Source organism: Aspergillus tubingensis, assembly GCF_013340325.1.
Source record: "Aspergillus tubingensis WU-2223L DNA, scaffold_9, whole genome shotgun sequence".
NCBI classification, from domain to species: Eukaryota; Fungi; Ascomycota; class Eurotiomycetes; order Eurotiales; family Aspergillaceae; genus Aspergillus; species Aspergillus tubingensis.
Genome location: NW_023336283.1, coordinates 2,427,324 through 2,446,768, shown reverse-complemented (window position 1 = coordinate 2,446,768; position 19,445 = coordinate 2,427,324). Strand labels below are relative to the sequence as shown.

General features: G+C 51.3%; 9 protein-coding genes across 9 annotated transcripts; 3 read left to right on the top strand and 6 right to left on the bottom strand.

Annotated features, from left to right (window-relative positions):
* Positions 1–277: 277 nt before the first annotated feature.
* On the top strand, positions 278–2,970 carry AtWU_08886 (M protein repeat protein; the record flags this gene model as incomplete). The annotated part of the gene is made up of 3 exons (XM_035503994.1): positions 278–452; positions 514–1,979; positions 2,035–2,970. 3 exons carry the CDS (start codon positions 278–280, stop codon positions 2,968–2,970), a joined length of 2,577 nt encoding a protein of 858 aa, XP_035359887.1.
* A 259-nt stretch (positions 2,971–3,229) lies between these two features.
* On the bottom strand, positions 3,230–4,289 carry AtWU_08885 (ankyrin repeat domain-containing protein; the record flags this gene model as incomplete). The annotated part of the gene is made up of 6 exons (XM_035503993.1): positions 3,230–3,280; positions 3,352–3,681; positions 3,745–3,867; positions 3,930–4,058; positions 4,153–4,178; positions 4,232–4,289. The coding sequence occupies 6 exons, from the start codon at positions 4,287–4,289 to the stop codon at positions 3,230–3,232; spliced, it is 717 nt and encodes a 238-aa protein (XP_035359886.1).
* Positions 4,290–4,669: 380 nt separating this feature from the next.
* On the top strand, positions 4,670–6,031 carry AtWU_08884 (WD40 repeat domain-containing protein; the record flags this gene model as incomplete). The annotated part of the gene is made up of 1 exon (XM_035503992.1): positions 4,670–6,031. The coding sequence occupies one exon, from the start codon at positions 4,670–4,672 to the stop codon at positions 6,029–6,031; it is 1,362 nt and encodes a 453-aa protein (XP_035359885.1).
* A 411-nt stretch (positions 6,032–6,442) lies between these two features.
* On the bottom strand, positions 6,443–8,957 carry AtWU_08883 (origin recognition complex subunit 1; the record flags this gene model as incomplete). The annotated part of the gene is made up of 3 exons (XM_035503991.1): positions 6,443–7,922; positions 7,972–8,108; positions 8,160–8,957. 3 exons carry the CDS (start codon positions 8,955–8,957, stop codon positions 6,443–6,445), a joined length of 2,415 nt encoding a protein of 804 aa, XP_035359884.1.
* A 945-nt stretch (positions 8,958–9,902) lies between these two features.
* On the top strand, positions 9,903–12,626 carry AtWU_08882 (uncharacterized protein; the record flags this gene model as incomplete). The annotated part of the gene is made up of 9 exons (XM_035503990.1): positions 9,903–9,928; positions 9,976–9,998; positions 10,070–10,099; positions 10,154–10,381; positions 10,432–10,474; positions 10,528–10,657; positions 10,702–10,926; positions 10,991–11,574; positions 11,633–12,626. The coding sequence occupies 9 exons, from the start codon at positions 9,903–9,905 to the stop codon at positions 12,624–12,626; spliced, it is 2,283 nt and encodes a 760-aa protein (XP_035359883.1).
* A 424-nt stretch (positions 12,627–13,050) lies between these two features.
* AtWU_08881 (prefoldin subunit 5) lies at positions 13,051–13,803 on the bottom strand (the record flags this gene model as incomplete). Its single annotated transcript, XM_035503989.1, has 4 exons — positions 13,051–13,118; positions 13,194–13,311; positions 13,401–13,687; positions 13,752–13,803. 4 exons carry the CDS (start codon positions 13,801–13,803, stop codon positions 13,051–13,053), a joined length of 525 nt encoding a protein of 174 aa, XP_035359882.1.
* Positions 13,804–14,537: 734 nt separating this feature from the next.
* AtWU_08880 (prefoldin subunit 5) lies at positions 14,538–14,949 on the bottom strand (the record flags this gene model as incomplete). Its single annotated transcript, XM_035503988.1, has 2 exons — positions 14,538–14,596; positions 14,676–14,949. The coding sequence occupies 2 exons, from the start codon at positions 14,947–14,949 to the stop codon at positions 14,538–14,540; spliced, it is 333 nt and encodes a 110-aa protein (XP_035359881.1).
* A 985-nt stretch (positions 14,950–15,934) lies between these two features.
* Positions 15,935–16,820, bottom strand: AtWU_08879 (nucleotide triphosphate diphosphatase NUDT15; the record flags this gene model as incomplete). The annotated part of the gene is made up of 3 exons (XM_035503987.1): positions 15,935–16,243; positions 16,396–16,601; positions 16,721–16,820. The coding sequence occupies 3 exons, from the start codon at positions 16,818–16,820 to the stop codon at positions 15,935–15,937; spliced, it is 615 nt and encodes a 204-aa protein (XP_035359880.1).
* Positions 16,821–17,210: 390 nt separating this feature from the next.
* AtWU_08878 (putative proline--tRNA ligase AIM10) lies at positions 17,211–19,422 on the bottom strand (the record flags this gene model as incomplete). Its single annotated transcript, XM_035503986.1, has 7 exons — positions 17,211–18,589; positions 18,637–18,766; positions 18,816–18,895; positions 18,955–19,045; positions 19,094–19,137; positions 19,190–19,268; positions 19,321–19,422. The coding sequence occupies 7 exons, from the start codon at positions 19,420–19,422 to the stop codon at positions 17,211–17,213; spliced, it is 1,905 nt and encodes a 634-aa protein (XP_035359879.1).
* Positions 19,423–19,445: the final 23 nt, after the last annotated feature.

Here is a 19,445-nt window from a genome sequence, read left to right as displayed (position 1 = left end):
CCCCTCCTCCTCTCCGACTCCGATCGGACAACTCACTCTCTTTGGATCTCATTGCTCTTCCACTTCCTCGGAATTCGTGCTTCTCTAAGCTAGTCTCTCGTTTGTGGTTTCTTCCCGCGTCCGATTTAGTACTACGGCCTCGTCTTCCTCTAAGTGACGACAAGCCGGCATCAGATCGCATCATCGTCTAAATTCCTCGCTTTCCATGATTGAATTGGCGCATTCTTGCTGCTAGGTATCCTAGTTTGCAGGAGCAACAATATTCACAGCCGTCACGATGTCGCAGGGTTCCCAAGGCTCCAAGCCGAAATGGAAAGTGGGCTCTTTCCTGCAGCAAGCCGTTGCCGGCGTTGAGTCCAGGCTGGACTTGATCCTGGCTGAAGAGGAGGACCAGAAACAGCTACAGGCTAAGAATGCGACCGCAAAGCCCAAACCGAATGAGCAGACAAGCAGTATGGAGACACTTGATCGATTTGGGTGGTTGTACTATGTAAGATTGCTAACAGTTACCAGGTATATCACGCAGTTCGTCGAATGCGCGAAAGAATGATCGCCTTCAAGAACGCCTGGCTCGTGCCGTGGTGAAGTCGAATACTGCTGGCAATACCTCCTCGCAGCCTTCCAGCCATGCCCCCTCCCCCGTCAGCAGTCCGGTTCCCAGCAACGGTGGACGCTCGAGCATGGATATTGATGCTAGTCTTGATTCCCAGAATGGAAGTACAGGGAGACATTCTCGAAATTCCAGTCGGCAGGAAGTAATTGCAGCCACAGAGGCTCCTCGGATGAGCCAGGACTCAGCCGTCTCGTCACGCCGCTCTCAGGACCTCGTTTCGCAGACCGGAACTTCTAATGTTGAGGAGGCTGCTTCAGCAGACACCTCTAATGCGACACATGACACCACACAAAAAGACAGCGCATCATCTCCCGAGCCTACGATTTCCCTGCCAATGACGGATACTCCTACGGACAGCCCCAGAACTTCCAGCGACCAAGACAAGTCTATTGCGCAGTTACAGGCGGACCACAAAGCCGCAGAGTCTCAGTGGCAGGAGGAAATGTACGGATATATCGAACGGATCGATGCGCTGCAGTCCAAGTTAAAGTATTTGGCCAAGGAAGCCGCGGAATCTGCCAAGAAGGCAGCGGCTACAGCAGAGCCAGGGAGCGTCGAAAAGCAACTTCGAGAAAAGGACGAAAAGATCGCACTGTTGCTCGAGGAAGGACAAAAGCTATCCAAGTCGGAAATGGACCACAGAACCGCGATCAAGAAACTGAGGCAGCAATTGGCAGAGAATGCAAAGGCGCAGACTGAGTCAAAGAAGAAGACTGAAAAACTGGAACGGGATCTTGCCAATGCAGAAATCAGAGCCAAACGGGCTGAGGCGGCCGAGAAGAGAGCAAATGACTCGCTCTCTGCGCAAACGAAGGTGTCTCGGGACCTGGAAGCCGCGACGGCAGAGCGTAACGCACTCAGCCAGACTGTACAGGAATTGAAAGGACAGCTCGCTCGAGCTGTGTCCAGAGCGGAAGCTGCAGAGGCCAAGGCTCAATCCGAGGCACTCGAGCAGGAGAAGCGTCGCGCTACCCAGTTGGAGGAGGATCTAGCAAGCGCCAAGATCGAACGTGAAATCAGTGAAGAGAAGCTGAATAGAGAGATCAGCGATTTGAAGGGAACCATTGAGCAGGAAAAGGAGCGAGCGCGTATGTTGGAGATCGAGCTGAAGGGGGAGCAGTCGGCGCTGGAAAGTAAGATGGAGTCCTTGCGGTCTCGGGCAGAAGAGGCATCTTCCGGTGTTACTGGCGATGCGCAAGCCAAACTCTTGCGTCAGATCGAAACCCTCCAAACACAGTATGCCGTCGCCAGTGAGAATTGGCAGACCTTGGAAGGCTCACTACTGGCACGGTTGGCGAACGTCGAGAAGGAGCGGGATGAGGTTGCGCGACGGGAGGGCGAGATGCGGCGGAAGATCCGCGAAGTGGTAAGACGCCATAAATTTCTGATGCAATGGCACCAGATAGACTAACTGTGCACAGAACCTCAAAGCGAAAAGACTTGAAGAAGACCTGGAGAATGCCAAGGAGGCCGAGCATGACCTCGAAGGAAAGCTCGAAGAGCGCATGCAAGAACTACAGAAGGCAGAGCAGAAGCTGAAGAAGTCGGCGGATGACTTGGCCCTGGCCCAGAAGGATCTTGTTGAACAAAAGAAGGTGCTCGATGCTACATGGTCGCAGAAACTAGAGGAAGAGCGTACCAAATGGCGCGAGCAGACCATTTCGCCGCCCGCCTTGCTCCAGCAGCCACGGACGCAGTCCCCCGTTGCCTACAGCCGGAGACCAAGTGCTTTGGAGCCTGTCTCACTAGACTTCCGGCCCACGAGCCGTCGGTCCTCGACATTACCAACTTCGCCAGAAGTTGGCACACCCACTCGCCAGAACTCTTTCCCTAACTCGACCCTGATGCTCTCTCCACCTCAAACCAACGGTTCCTCTCACCACGCTGTTCCAGAAACCCCGTCAATTACTTTCGAGCCCGACGAGTACTTCAGCCGCTCCGGGACCCCCTCGGCCTATGGCGGAGCAGCGACACAGCATTCGCGCGGTATCAACGACATTATCTCCGAGTCCACTGTAGGAGCGGGACCGTCCGTACAGCTTGTTGAGCGCATGAGCGCCACGGTCCGTCGCCTCGAGAGTGAACGCGCAGCATCGAAAGACGAACTCGCTCGAATCACCACACAACGTGATGAAGCGCGCCAGCAAATCGTCGACTTGATGCGCGAGGCGGAGGAGAAGCGATCCTCCGACGCTCGCGTGCAAGATCTTGAGAAGCGGCTCGAGGATCTTGACCAGAGATACCAGACGACGCTCGAGATGCTCGGCGAGAAGAGCGAACAGGTGGAAGAGCTTCAGGCCGATATTGCAGATCTCAAAAAGATCTATCGGGAGTTGGTTGACAGCACCATGAAATAAGAGGTGCTTGTGCGTAGTAGACTTGTTATTGCTGCCCTGTACATAGATTTGTTCGTTCGGGCTAGACTCCGATTTAGACGATGTGATGTGAGACATGCCTTGAAAGAGAAGATGTCATGAATCCGTTAATTACTAAGACAAAAAAATAATATGGAAACAGTCATTCGATGAGCCTGAGAGTATCAAAGATAGACTCCGGGTATTAATCCTTCTTATATCTTCCAACCATCTGTCCTTCCCTATCCAACATATGGATAAACTATAATTCAATCCCCTCCCTCTCCGCCGTTTGCAGGATATAGCTCCGTACCTATAGACACACCACTATCAGGACACACTCCAACCTCAAGAGGACCACAAAGTAAAAGTGAAAAGACTAACCTTGCTATCCGGAGCCATATCAATGGCCAAAACGCCATTCGAATCCCTCTTATCCGCCTCGGCCCCAGCCTTGAGCAACGTAATCGCCGCATCGCCGTGGCCCTCTGACACCGCGTGATGTAAAGCCGTCAGCCCATCTATATCCGTTGCATTCACGGGGCTTTTTCCATCTTCCAGGAGAATCTTGATGATGGGCGACGACCCAATCGCCGCTGCCCGGTGCAGAGGTAGTTGTCCGCGCCTATCCTTTACTCTTGCGCTGCACTTGTTGGCGATGAGGGTGCGGACGGTGGAGAGATTGGCTTTGGAGGTGGCGAAGTGGAGGGCGTTCTATCGTAGGTACAGATATCATGTTAGGGAGAAGGTGGCTTAGGAGAACGGAAGGGTATGTACCTGGCCCGAGACGCTCTTCGTGCTTACGTCGGCGCCTTTCTTGAGCAGGAGGTCGATGATCGGATCGCCTTCAGCGTTCTTCAAGCTGGATGCAATCATGAGAGGTGTCCAGCCGGAGCCATCCTGTGGGTATGTTAGTGAGGGCTCTGACGTGGTATGTTCTTAGACGTTGATATAATGCGGACCTCGACATCGGGATCAAAGTGCTTGCTGGATATCAGTAGCTCCACGATCGGAAGGCGGTTGTATGCTACCGCCCAGTGGATGGGGAGACGATCATCGTCATCTTTGACGTTTGCTAGCTTGGGGTTGGCCTAGATTCCATCAGCGGGGGATGTTTCGAGCTAATAATGAGGTTGTATAGAGCTCTCTCATGGCGGTGCGGGGCAGCTTCGGAGTAGCACGTACACTGAGGAGAGATTCGGCGATTTGAGCTGTAGTAGATCTGTCAGAGCTTATCACAATGATCGGGTTGGGTGCCTCGTACTTTTACCCTCCCGGGCAGCCTCGTGAAGAGGGAACTTAGCTTCCTGACCGGTATTCATGATGGATGTGGCAGAATTACATGGGATCGAATAGCATCAACTAATCAATCGGCGGGGTTGGCATCTGGGCCTCGACACCTGAAGGTAACTATGATGCCTCAGGCATAAACTAGCTCGCCGCCCGCCGAAAATCAAGTCGAGCTTCGCTGCCGCTGATTCCAACTTCGCCTTCACTTTCAATCATCCCCAATTCCACGCCTGCGCCGCGCTTTCTCCTGTCATCCCGGTGCTTAGTACACTCCGCATGAGGCGCACCTCTGATTTCGACTAAAAGCCCAATACACCCCGCCCCGGGGCTCAGGACGCGCCAACGACACGTCTCCGCAGCAAGCAGCTCAAACCTCCATACCGAGCGTCGGAATACCCTCCAATCCACCACAATGGACGTCGTTCCCTCCACCACCCCAGACGAGGCAGTGCGCCTCTCCGCCAAGCGGACGGCCGAGCTCTTCGGCTCCGACTACCTAATGGTCACCCCTTCCGTCGCCAATGGCTCCATCGCCACGTCCTACCGGCGCAAAGCAGAATACGAAGATGTGAAGGAACTCCCCCCAGCGCTGGCCGAAAAGCAAGCCAAAGCCGTGGCCGCTGGACGCGCCAAACGTCCCAAGATCCAACCACAGTCCCAAGCCGCCGTGGACGGCAGCGGCGCGTCCATGGCCCTCGTCAAGAAGGCCCCCGGCCCAGCAGCCGGCGGCGTCGGCGGTGAAAACGCTCCCAAGAGTCTCATCCAACGTCCCTCGGCGACGAAACAGCAACGACCCGACTGGCACGCGCCATGGAAGCTCATGCGGGTCATCTCCGGCCACTTGGGTTGGGTGCGCAGTTTGGCCGTCGAGCCCAACAACGAATGGTTTGCTAGTGGTGCCGGCGACCGAACCATCAAGATCTGGAACCTGGCTACAGGTGCCCTCCGTCTCACTCTCACGGGTCACATTTCCACCGTCCGCGGCCTGGCCGTATCCCCCCGACATCCCTACCTCTTCTCCTGCGGTGAAGACAAAATGGTCAAGTGCTGGGATCTCGAAACCAACAAAGTCATCCGCCACTACCACGGCCATCTCAGCGGCGTCTACACCCTCGACCTGCACCCCCGTCTGGACCTCCTCGTCACAGGTGGTCGCGACGGCGTAGCCCGCGTCTGGGACATGCGCACCCGCGCCAACGTCCACGTCCTCGCCGGCCACAAGGGCACCGTCGCCGACGTCAAGTGCCAGGAAGCCGACCCGCAGATCATCTCGGGCTCCCTCGACGCCACCGTCCGCCTGTGGGATCTCGCAGCCGGTAAATCCATGGGCGTGCTCACGCACCACAAGAAGGGCGTGCGCGCTCTGGCCACCCACCCCCGCGAATTCACCTTCGCCTCCGCTAGCACCGGCTCCATCAAGCAATGGAAGTGCCCGGAGGGCGACTTCATGCAGAACTTCGATGGTCAAAACGCCATCATTAACACCCTTTCCGTCAACGAAGACAACGTCATGTTCTCCGGCGGTGATAACGGCTCCATGTGCTTCTGGGATTGGAAGACTGGGTACCAGTTCCAGAGCATCGATGCTGTTGCTCAGCCGGGTTCGCTGGAAGCCGAGGCGGGTATTATGGCTTCGACGTTTGATCGTACTGGTCTGCGTCTTATTACTGGTGAGGCTGATAAGACTATCAAGATCTGGAAGCCGGATGATGAGGCCACGGAGGAATCTCACCCTGTTACTTGGGCCCCGACTCTGGGGAGACAGAGGTATTAGTTTGTTAGTGTGGCTTGTGGTGTGCTTCTGCTCATTATCATCAATACCCCGATGTCTTTTTTTTTTTTTTCAGTTTGTTTATCTTGGTGTGTGGGGGGAGCTACTTTAAGGGGGGATTAGTTTTCTAGCTTTGATGTTATGTCATGCTGTGTATGCACTTAGGAGTTTAGCGTTAATTATTTGGGATGTCAGCTTGGTTCCCTGGGAAGGGCTCATAAGAGGAATGTATCATATAATTGCTTAGATTGGAAGTGTCTGTTCTAATAGTTGTAAGTTGTAGAAGTTAGATGGTGTCTTAGTATAGTTTCATTTCGTATTTGTATTGTTTCATTAATTAATAAAACATATGGGTATCATTGTTCTTATACAGTATCTATCATCTAAATTGTCCCGAATATAGTGAGTGGTAAATCACTGATCCAAGCCCAACCCAAGCCCCTTGGCTTCGTCATCCTCGCGGAAAGCGATTTTGACATCCTCTGCAGCGATACGTAGTCGTACCTTTCCGCTGCGATCGCCGCGATGCGGTATAGCAGCGCTACCTAGCGGTCCCTTGGCACCGGCTCCGTACTCCAGGGCAAGAACCCCCGAGTTGGTCAGTTCCATCGCAGCGTAACCCAAAGCTTGTACGCGAGCGCCGGTCCCTCCGGCTAATAGGAACTCTTTGATGCCGGCGCCTGCTGCTCCGGCCACGACCACGGCCGCGTCGGCGATTCGTTTGGCTTCGTCGATAACGTCGCCGAATGCTGATTCGGAGATACCGGTGCGTCGGACGCGGGCTAGCATGGCGGCGAGGAAGAGCTTAGCGGCGAGGGGGAGACAGCGCAGGGACTGTTGGAGAGGGGTTGATGTGGCTTCGTGGATGGCCTGTTTGATTGTGGCGATGGTGACACGGCCGACTGTTTGTGGTTTGGCAGGGGGTTTCTTTTGAGGGGAGGACTGGGCGGATTGTTTGAGAGATCTTTCTCTGCGGGCTGGGGTCTTGCTGGGTGTTGGGGGTAGGGATTCGGTGTCGTCTGCGTCGGGTTTGTCTGTGTCTGGGTCCTGGGCTGCTGCTTCGCTAGCCTGTTCGGCAATTTCGACGGCGCGTCGACAGATGTCCAAGGCACGTCGGGCGTCACCACTAACGGCGGCGACCTTGCGACTGGCGAATTGAATGGCATCTGCGTCAACGATGTTTCCTGGTACGTTGGCTAAGCGGGTGCTGATGATTTCCATCAGATCTGTGTGCTTGTATCCTGGAAAGGTAATACGGGTGAGACCTAGACGACTGGAAATCTTGTTGCTGAGTGTACGTTCCGGAAGATCCATGGTGTTTGCGACAGCCAAGACAATAAGACGAGAGTGACGAAGTGCAGGCCAGTTGAAGAAGTTGTACATCACGGACTGATTTTTTGTGACAAGCTGATCGAGCTCGTCCATAAGAACGACGCAAGACACTCGTCGTGGGGATGGATGTGAGAACTCCCGCTCAAGAAGGTCGAGGGCATGTGAAGGCGATACTCTGTCACCCTTGAGCGCTTCCCAGAGCATTGAGTAAGATTGGTGGGGATCGGTGACCTTCATGCCGTTGATCTCAACGAAGATGAAATCGTCCATCTCTTCTGCCAACACGGCCGAATTCAACTGCGCAACGACTTCGCGAACCGTTGCTGTCTTTCCAGTACCCGGCGTCCCTGAAATGTAGATACAGGCTCCTGTCCCTTCCATGATCGCGGCACTGAGATGACTATAGACTGTTTCGAATTCTGTCTTTCGGCATGGGAGCGATGTAGGCACAGTGGAAACGTGCAGCAACGTGCGCGCCTGGCGGTACGGGGAGGCGAAATGAGTGGGTGAAAGAATACGAGTACCAAGAGGTGTGAACTCGAGGGGCTTTTTGACGACGATTCTGTGGGATATGTTAATCAATGTTTGCTTGGAAAGGCTTGTCTGCCTACCTCTTATGAGCTGGGGTGGTAAAGGTCTTTTGACGCCGCGACTGGGGAGTAGCGTTTGTAGCCACTTTCTGTCTCTTCCTAGGTGTGGTGGGAACGAATTCATCCTCTTCCTTGGTGATATCCTTCTTCTCGTCATACTTCAATAGACGTTAGCATCGTGAATCCACCACGATCAGGAACTCACTCACATCCTCGTCGACTTGCTTGCGCTTTTTGGCTGCTTTCAACCCATCCTTGATCAAGTTAATGAGATCGAAAACCCTATCCTCACGGTACACATCCTCCCAGACAAACTCTTCCGTATAACGTCCTTGCAGCTGGTTCACTCCTCTCCGAACAACAATGCACTTGTTGAACTCCGCGAGTTCTTCTTTTCCCTTCGGAGGAACACCGTCTGGGTACTTGGCGTAGAATGCATCCTTGGACATCACCGTAGCTTTGCCATTGATCGACGTAAGAGGATTGACGTTGAAATCGGCAGTCAGGTATTGCTCGTTGGGCAAAGCGTCGGTTCGTCGCTTGTTCCGGGTTGACATGAATTCATCCGGGGAAGCAAACCACATGATGTTTGCCGATTTGATGACCTCGTCCTCAGCATCTGGGTCCTCCTGTTCCAGGAATTCCGTTATAATGCCAATCCAATCTTTGCCTGGTTCTGGGGATTTCAAAAGCACCACCTGGCCCAAGGCGCATTCGAACGAGCCCATCCGAGCTCCGACAATAGTCCGGCGGCGTTTGGCATTGGGGCGAGGGGTGCGTCTCCGGCTCGATTTTGGGGTATCCTCTGCAGTCGCCTGTTCGCTATGATTGTTGTTCTCATCGTTGTGGTCATAGATCCATTCCCAGGGGTGGTCTTCTTCGCCGAGTTCGTCGTCGGAGTCGTCACGGACAAGACCTCCCTTGGTCATCCATAGCTGAGCACGCTTGCGGACACTAGACTTGCGGGACCGCGACTTGTCTGCCTCATCGGCAGAGTCAGAAGCCATTGTCCTGCAGAGACCAGTGAAGAAGGATGGAAGGGGCAGCGATGGCCGTACAAAAGTGATTGGAGCGATTGATGGGATGATGGATGATAATCGATTGATTAGTTTGTTGGACCGGCGACGGAAAAGACAGAAAAGGGAAAGGCGCGCCGGCTGCGCGTTGTCCACTTTGGGCAACGCGCAGCCGCTTCTGGCCAATGACAGCAGGTATTGCCTCCCGTATACTTCGAATGTGCCCGTATAGCAAACGCCATACAAACCATCACTCCAGTACTACTTTATCTACTAACTACTACTAAGTACTCCTAGTAATGTCTGGTTTTACAACAGAAGCTTTCAAGTTTGTAATACAATATGGTTGCAATCCATGACTAATGCCCATAATTTAGTACTTTTTGCTTCATTTTGTTTGCTACTTCTTCATTAAGAACTGAACCATATTTAAAAGCCCCAGCTTCTCTTTCCACTCTTTCACACTTGACTCCTGCTGCTGTTAATCATTTCACACAGCTTCACAGGTCTCGTACGTGGCTCTTGCCGTAGAGAATGAAGCAATATTACCTAAACTGCCTTCACTTGACCTGCTCCTTCCCAGTAAGAAGCTGCTCCAGGAATTTGATCCTCGTGGTTTGCTTGTAGATTTGTCTCTAATGCAAAACGGATTCTTGGGAGGATTCACCGGGTTCTTCCTGCCAGCCAGTAAGTGTTTCTCGGTAAACTTAACCATCCCACCGTTTTCACTCCAGTCTCTCTTTCGCTTTCACCGTCCTCGCACTGTCCCTTCACCATCAACTCTACCGTCACTACCACTCCCTCTCATAAATCCCGTCATTTCCCCATTCTCTCGATCAACTTTTCCGAATCCTCACCAGCGCTGTGTTAACTGCAGTTTAGATCCTTCTGTGATCTTCAAGTCTAGCGTTGATAAATAAGTTCACGCGGTTCACAATGGCTGCAAACAAGACACGCGTCGAGTAAGTCCCAGAATCTATTGTGACAGACACTGGCTAACTGCAAATAGCTTCGAGTCCTCAGGAGCCCAGGGTAGATACTGTCTTTGTCCTTGTTGGTTACTTATTCCTTAGTTGCGTATAACTGACCTCTGTGTGTCCCAGAATGGACGCTTCCGGGCTACGGAAAGCAAGGTTACTATCTATCCCAAGCAACAGTAAAGACCGGAACTAATCAATCTATACCAGACGCTCCCAAACCCACTCCGGATGAGTTTCCCAAGCAGCCCCCAGCTGCACCTGCCAATAAAGGCACTCTCAGCACGCCGGTGCGCCCCGCAGTTGTCCCACGACCAGCACGAGGCCGTGGAGGGTATCGCGGACGGATTGGACGCTCAAACGGGGTATCTCCTAAGGCAAACCTTTTTGGAGACTCACCTGCGAAATCTAAGTGGAGAGGCAAGCTGGAGCCTACGGGTAAGATCAGATGCTGCGATGTGATTCAAAGGTCGCTCATAAAACTACAGGCCTCGTCAAATTACCCGCGCCTTTCGGTACCTTCAAAAATGAGTATACATATGCCTTTTACATTATTATTTCAAAAGGTACTAAAGCTGGGACAGATTTTTTGGCATTGCAAGATTGACTGGCTCGATCAGGAAGCCACCGGGGGCGCATGGCCGCTATGAGGTCTTTGAAGAGATTAGCCGACGTACAGGTGCCTTCATAAAGCCTCCCTTCTATAACGACAATGTAAGCTCCTTTGCCTCCACCAAGGCGCACACTAACGGAGATAGACCATCTACCTATGGGGCGAGCCGTTTCAGGTTGCAGCTGCAAAAGATATCATTCTCACTATCGTTGCGAAGTGCAGCAACGCGGGAAAGAAGAAGGTGGGATGGGAGAAGATCATGGCACATTCAGTCAGCAAAGAAGCTCGTGTGGAGTTGAAGGAGAGATACAATGCCAGGCTCCAGATACTGCAAAAGCAACCCGATCCCTCTTCCGAGTTTTCGGACCTTGTGAGTAAAATAGGCTCACCCGTTTACATACCTCTTCGACCGCCTGACTGACACTCCCTTGTAGATGCTCTTCTTATGGCCCAAGGAAGGACCTTCTATTACGGACTCCCTGGGTCCGCAGCTCGAGGCCCTCGATCACATACGGGTCAAGTTCAATTGTCATGTCTTTGTTCCAAAAGATCTCCCCAATCATATCTGTGCTATGGGGCACAACGATGAAGCCATGAGACAGATCGTCCGACGCCTCAGAACAAAGTGGACTGAGGTTGTTGCCAACTATGTTGTGAAAGGCAAACTCTACCTCGTCGAACCTCCGACTGCCATGAAAAGTAAGATTGTCGTGAAGAAGGACGCCCGCCTAGCGAAGCCATTACTCCGTGGGACCCCACTCCAGGGCTCAGAGGCGCAACAGTGGCCCGATCGAGCGAGTCTGATCCAATCAAAGAATAATGCCCGGCTTCTGAGCATGGTCGAGAGATGTCTGAAGGGCGTGGTCGTTGTTCGTGGGCACTTGCGTATGCGGGTCAATCTCGGCTCGTTTGTACTCGACCAGTACCGCATTCCGGCGGACGACAAACCATACTATGTTCTGGAAGAGTTCAGAGAGATGATACTGCACGAGCAGACTAAGGGACGCTTGATACCAGGGTAAGCTCCCCTCCGTTGTGTTTGTGGCGATGTCACTGATCATTCGTCATCCCTACAGCCTCAAGGTCCATAAAGACGAACTTCTTGCCAGATGTTACCGGGCTACCCATCTGCTTCAGCCATATCTCAGCACGGCACAATCGCTGAGCAGCGCCGAGCCTGCATTTTCAGTGAATTTCGAATTCCTAGGCCAAAGCAACTCCATGCTTCGACTGGAGGCAGAGTTCGCCAGGAGCCCCGGTGCATCAGAATACGAGACCACCCAGCGAAGGTGGCTTAAACCCCGTCAGGACGGCCAATCTAGCGACAAACGCCCACCCCTACAGGTAGCCGTCGTTGACTTCGAAAAGTCTGACTGGCAGCTCGAGTTGAAGTCTCTGGAATTCTACCAGGCCAGTTCGATTGACGCTGCATTGAGAGATTTTGCAGGTGCCATCAAGTTCAGAAGTACCGCTACGATGCACGATATCTCGGCCAAGCCTGAGAGAAAGGTCGAATTCTCCCAATCCGCGCCGGTGGCTAGATTTATCGAGAAGTCCGCCATTCGGTACAAAATCAAAGGCACCAACTATACCCTAGAGATTGCTCGCTACGATGAGTATAGCCGTGCAAATGCGTCAGCGTTGTCCAACAAGCTGCCGGCCAGTTATGCGGGTCCTTTCACCACGGAGCCTAACACTTCCTGGGGCGCATCATTGTTCGACCCTCACTGGGACAATCTCTTGGGTGAACATGCCAATTTGGCTATTGGGCATGCTGCTCAGTATGACTCAAGTCTGGAGAGCTTTTTCCCGGCAAGAGGGGCAGGGGACAATTCGGAGAAAAGCCAAGGTTTCTGGGCGTTTGTCGACACGGTGAAGCAGGTTGCGGGACTAATGGGTCCTGTACGGACCACCGCAACCTCTTCTGAAGAGAAGTCTCGGCTTGGGGCCAATTCTGCCATGAGCGTCAAGCCCACGACGGTTCAGGGCCGATCGAGCGACTCGTCGCCGGTCATGGGCATGACCGATCTGGCTGGACTGCTCAATGCAGACCTCGGAACCTTGTTCTAGTCTCATTGAGGCGACAAGGTCCGAGGTGGCGTCAGACCGAGACTTCCTTGGCGTGTCGACAACACGCAGGACTACGGCGGCGTGGGGGGAGATAAGGGCAGATGGAGGCGGAGGGGTTCGTTAATATGGTATTGTGTTGTGCATTGATATATCTTAGCTCCAAATTGCCAGTTTTTGATATTACCACCTCCAGAATGTCAGCCAAGTCTATGTCCTTCTGAATTGCAGGTGACAGTGGAGTTCCTTCAATGGAGCTGGCGTGCTCGTAGCGGACCTGTCTCTTGCAACCCGCGGCTTGGGTGACATCGGACAGGTCTGTTCCAATGCGTCCTTACTAGGGTGTAACAGTTCCAGTCGTAGTTCATTCCGACTATACCTCCATCCCAAGGCCACGCAATCTCCTATGCTATAAGTCCAGATCTACTCAACCGGCACCCGCAGACGCAGTAGCAGCAGATCCAGCACCCTCAGCCAGCAACTTCTGTCTCAAAGCTAGAAGCAATCATTAGTATAGCACGAACCAAACCCAAATGCACTCAATCGAAAGAAGAGAAAAACATGGCTTACCATCCTCAAACAACCTCTGCTGCTGACTCTTCGTCTGCACAATCTTCTCCAACTCGGTAAGATTCGTCTCCAGCTCCTTGACCTTATTTTCGTAGAACTCGATAGCTTTGGCAGCAGTCTACCACCACATTCATTAGCTTCACAACTCCTCCCAAACAACAACCACCTAGACACTTTAAACAAAACAAAGGGGTATCTGTATCTCACCTTCTCAACATAAAACCCCGTCCCAACATCAACAAGCACCTTCTCCCGATCCGCCAACTTCCCCTTCACATACAACGAACTCGTCAACGGCACCAGGATATCCTCCTTTCCATCGGTGCCCTTCTTCTGAGACCCAATTACACCTTCGTTGATGGAGCGCACGCAATCTTTGAATTTGAGTTGTGCGGCGCGCAGCTTCGCGTGCGAGGTCGTCAGGTGTTCGAGTTCGGAGGATAGGCGGGTTTGGAGCGCGCGGAGTTGGGGCACGGAGAGGGAGTTGATGTTTACTGGAGTGTGAGTTGTTAGGGGGGTGTGGGTGGTGGGTTTATTAGAGGGGGAGGAAGGATGTACCTGAGCCCGGAGGGGGGGAGTCGGATGATGCGGGGGTGTTGGGGGGTGGCATTTTGGGGCTTTTTTTTTGGTTTGGATCTGGGAGATGGTGGTTAGATAGTTGGGTTTGGGGGTGTGGTGTTGGGGTTTGAGGGGGGAAGGTTGTGGGTGGGTTTGTGCTGTACTTACTTACTGGGTTGTATGGTAGTGGTAGTGGTGGTGGTGATGCTGGCTTTGAGCTTTGAGGGTGGCCCGCGGTCTCAAGTCGAGTGTATGGTGGGGATGGAAGTGCATAGGGTGCATAAGTGGTGGGTTGTGCTGGGTGGGTTAGTCAGCGGGTGGTTGGTGCAGCCCTATATTTGTTGGTTAACTGTTGGAGTGTAAAGGAGGGTTATGTGGTTGCTTTATTGCAGTATTATATTATTTGTTTTATGATGGAGGTGCTATAGAGATATTATAGTGTATGAGCTTTACATTGTTGAGTTGTGTATGCTGTTGGTCGGGCTTAGAGACTTTATCCTATGTGATACTGATGGTATAGAATGTTTACTAGGTAGCTCTACAAATGGCAGTCGCAAATTGTTCTGCACCAAGCAACGAGTGTATTTATATTTTGTGCGTATATCTCTTCTCTATATCCAACAGTTTGTATAGATAATCAGGGCCATAGGCAGCACAGTATATCTAGTAATCAGCAACACAACCGACGGTCATCCCACCGTTAGACAAAAGCTTCGTGAAGATAAGTATAAATAGTACATCACGAACGACAGCTTGACTCTGCAATTTCAGTGCGAAGTCAAATCATCACGGGTCATAAGATAAGGCTATGATTTGCAAGTCATTTCGCATTACCACGAGGTCGTCTAGAATTACAAGAGAGTCAGTTAAAAGCTTGGGATATGTATGAGGCGATCAAAGACTCGTGAAATTGAATGTACTCACCAGCATCTTCGATTGGATACTTCTCCAGATAGTAATTCAGCTGACGCTCAACAACTCCAAACCGTCGGACTTTCTCAAGAGTCAACTTTCTCACACCGAACTTGTCGTAAACCACTAAGCTGTACACGGCTCCATGGGCGTCACGGAAAAGTTGTGAGATCTTATATGTGAGACAATTCTCGGCGAGGCTCGCTTCTGCCTTTGAAGTAAGTGTACATTCGAAGACGGGTGATGCAGGACGGCTGCCTTCGGGTGAGGTCAGTTCGATTCCCATGTTGAAGGGTTGTGTGTTGCTGTTCGTTTTCGAAAGTGGGCTTGTTTTGTACATTTGGTTGGGAAGTTGGGTATGGGTTTTATAATTCCAGCAGGGGAGTATCGTGATAGTCGTAAAGAGGTGGGTAGAAATGCCCTGTATAATACTTACAGGTATATCCCAGACTGTTTCACCTCTTGGTTTGTGTTCGGATTTGGTAATGAGTCTATTTTCGTAGATCCAGGTAGGTCATATAGATGATACGGAATCTGCCCAGGCTTATGGGATATATCTTCAACAAAATGGCGAGAGCCATTAGGCCGATGACGTCCGAGTTGTATGAACTTAAATATATAACTTTATTTCAGAGACAAGAAAAGAAGAGGGGGCTTTCTGGTCTTTATAAAGAGGACATGTGAGGTACCCTGCTTGTTAGGGAAAATGCCATTGAGTAATGGGGTTTGATGCTGATATCCGTTATTGCACTTACTCAATAACCTCATATCTCGAGATTCGAGATATGCAAGCCAAAGCGGCAGTTTTCGATGCTGCATAGTTCTACATTAAAGGCTTGAACTTATTCTTTCCTGTTCTCAACTTGTACAGGAAATTTCCAGTATTGTGAATATATCCTTGGTATGTCCAGCATTTCTGGTAAATGTGAGAAGACAAGCTGAAAAAAAGTATTGGACTGCATTGCCTCTTCGAAAGGAAGGAACGTTTTTCATTGTGGAGAAATCAAGGTTGATAACATGCCACTCATCAAGGACGGGTCATTCAAAGAAATGATGTTTGAGGCACTGTCACCACCATTGTCATGAGCATTAATATTCAGAGTATCGGAACATCCCTTTGAAACTACTACTCATCAAGCCCGCCAAATTACACTCGAACAAAGCACAATTTCTTTTATTCCTGTCGCAATAAACCGTGCACCAGCACATCACTAGACATCACCACTCCTCAACATCCAAAAAGAGGGAGACAGAAACCACACCCAATTCCCCTAATCTGCAATCCAATAATCCGCAACAGGATCAAAGCCACCCCTCTGCTCAAACAGATTCACCAGAGGAAGAAAGAGCTGTCGAGTGGGAGGATAAATAATCTCGGTACTTTCATCCACCTCCATCGAATCACTCTCAGGAATAATCTCTCCTTTTTCAGAAAAGACAGCCTCATCGTAGGCAGCTGCTGGTGTTAACTTCCGAGAGTTTCTCTCAACCCAAGGACGACCCTTTCCAGCATAATAATCCATTCGTAGCTGTTCCCAGGTTGTCCATTCCCATCCGCTGCATTTGTTGGGTTCCATGAGCTGGTGGTTGTTAGTATGTCTTTCTGTATGGGAGACAGAGAATATGGGAGAAAAAAATCCATAGAACCACAAGATATTTGTAATAATATCAAGCACGTATATATGACTTGAAATAATGAAAAAGGAAGAAAATGGCAGAGGAAGAAGCTAACCTCAGGCTGCGCATCAACATCACAAAGCTTACACCCCATTACCACAGTAATGTAGTGCTTTCCCTCGGCTTTCATGATATCGTTAGTGACAGTCAAGAAACGGATGTCTTGGACCTTGAGATTTGTCTCTTCGAGGATTTCGCGCTCTGTGCATGTCTCGAATGACTCGTTGAGTTCGAGATGTCCGCCTGGGAGGGCCCAGGTTCCTGAATGAGGAAGTATATCAGTATGTTGTAGAAATTTGTAGTAGCGGCCAATTTATATTGATTTAGACGATGATGTTCTCGTGGTAATCATTATAGTGATCAAGATGGTAGGTACATACCAGCACCGTGACTGCCTTTTCTCTGACCGATAATAAATTCGTTGTGACCGTTGAAGATGAAGACGGCGACACCGACGCGGGCATTTGTGTGGGTGGTCATTTTCTGATGGTTTGGTTCGGGTCGGAATGGCAAGCGTTTGAACATGTGGAATGAATGGGACCGGAATGAGTTTGTTTTAGTAGTGGTAATGTTCAGGTGATGAGAGATGAGCGTAGGCTGCAATACTGCAGCGAGATCGAGTCTACTTGTCTAATTTTTATACTGTGTGAATAGATTCACCAATATTGAAAGTGACTACTGCAAGGCGGGATTAACAGACTAGGCTGATGCAAAGTGGCGGGTGCTTAATTAACGGAATGGAGGGGTATATATTAACGGAATTTACCTAGTAGTAATTAAGAGTGATAGTGTACAGTGATTCTACCAATGTGATAGTGTGGCGCAGCTTGCATTGCCTGCCCGTAACACAGCCCGAGTGAGTGAAGTTCCCTACAGCTTTTCAAGCAAAGAACCCACAAACTCCGGCAGAGCCTCCAAGGCAACATCCTCACGTACTTCAAGTCGCCGACACTGCACTTCCAGGGTGCGCTGCTTTTTCCAGCCTTTGCCTACGACCACAATAACAGGGTACCCGATAAGATCTGCGTCGCCCAGCTTCCAGCCCATCTGCTTATCGCGGTCGTCCAGGATGACGTCCAAGGCAGTGGTGGTCTCTGAGGTGAGCGCGTCGTAGATTTTCTCGGCTTCCTCTTCCAATCCCTTAGCAGGGACGACGATGACTTCGTAGGGAGCGATCGCCCGGGGCCAGTTGAGTCCCTTGGAATCCGCCAGGTTGTCTGCTACCGCGCTGATCATGCGCGATACTCCGATACCGTGACAGCCCATTTGCATTGGGACCAACTGGTCTTTTTGAGACAATGAACGGTCGCCTGCGTCGAGGTGAGCGCGGTCAACCACCACAGAAGCCTGGAGGACATCGCTGTATCGCGTGCCAAGGTGGAACGTGTGACCAAGTTCGGTGGCTTTGTGGGTCTTTGTCAGACCTTGGCCGCATTTCGAGCACTGGTCGCCTTCGTGCACCCGTACAAGGTTGAGATAGTTGTTGGTTCCTGGGAAGCGATCGAGTTTTGAAAAGTCAATATCCTCTACCGCGCGGTTGATCCCGTCCAGTGTGTCCGTCAAGGGAGGGCGCTTGTATGCCCGTACGTATGAGTCATACACATCCAACACTCGGGGCCGCTGGCTGGAAGCCTCCTCTGACTGAATGTGAGTCGCCCATTGTTCCAGGGGGTTCTCAATACTGATATCGAGGTCTATGCCGGCTGCCTTGGCTATGGATTTGACGGCATGGGAGTTGACTTCCCTTTCAGCTGGCGGTTCACTAGGGTCCTTCAAGGTATACTGCGGATACCAGCAGCGCAGCAGTGTGTTTTTGTCGTGTGATATCGCCATCCACAGGCCAACAGAAACAGCTTTCGCTGATTCGCCGGAAACTTCGCCGGTGTCAAAGCCGGATGCGTGACCGACTTGGACCTGCTGGTCATCGATATTATGGGCCTTTCCGTCGGCAAGCTCCTCATTGTAGACACTATCGCAGCTGGAACAGCTGATAACCGTGTCCTCGCCCTTGTTGCTAGCAAAGTGGAACTCGTGACTTAAGCTACCGCCCATGTTTCCAGAATCCGCCGCAGCAACCAGATAGGGGATCTTGAGCTCATCAAAGAGCTCTGTGTAAGCCTTCTTAACAGCCGTGTACGTCTTAAGGGCATTCTCAGCGTTGTAGTCGAAAGTGTAGAGATCCTTCATGATGAATTCACGCCCACGAAGTAAGCCCTGTCTGGGTCGTTGTTCATCTCGGTATTTCCTTGCTAGGTTGATGTGAGCTGTTGTTCTCAGCTGTGGATGATATACTCACATATTTGGTACACCCGCACAGGCAGATCTCTATAAGATTTGGTAAGATGTCCTACCAGAGTGGTGATTTCTTCTTCATGAGTTGGGGCAAGAAGAAAGCGGGACTCTTTCCGATCCTGAAAGCGAAAGATCTGAGACAGATATTAGCAAAAATCGATGACTACACAGCGAAATCCATACCTCCGAGCCCTCTTTGAGACGTCCAGACTGCTCCCAAAGTTCCTGGGCGGATAGAGATGATAACGACACCTTAGATGCGCCTGCAGTGATCCACATGATAAGGAAGAACTCTATAACTGCGGGCCTATTGTATACATACCGACTGTTCGCATATGCTTGTCAATGAGACGCTCCAGCTTATCTTGCACACGCAGTCCCAGAGGTAGCATATGGAATATTCCCGAGTAAGCCTGGATTTGAGTTAGAACTATATCTATCAAATTGGGGATGACACTCACCTGTCGCAAAAAGCCACCTCGGATCAAGAGGTCATTGGCATCCTCTGAGCAACATTAGAAGCGGTCAACATTGAGATGGATGGCCATAATCAATACCTTTCTCACCCTGGACGGGCTTTTTGGTAATACCGCCCGTCGGGATCCAGAAATTAGACACACGACTGCGCCCATCTACCTAGAGAATAGTCAGTGGGACTGCTGGGTTTAAAGTGAATTAGGGCATCTACATGAAAGGCGCATTTTGATGTTCTATGGAATCGAGCAATGCCAAAGTATGCTCGACATGTTGCGGAATAACGGCCCGGAACCGGGCGAAACCCGGAAATCATGAGGCCGGACGATCAGGACAGCC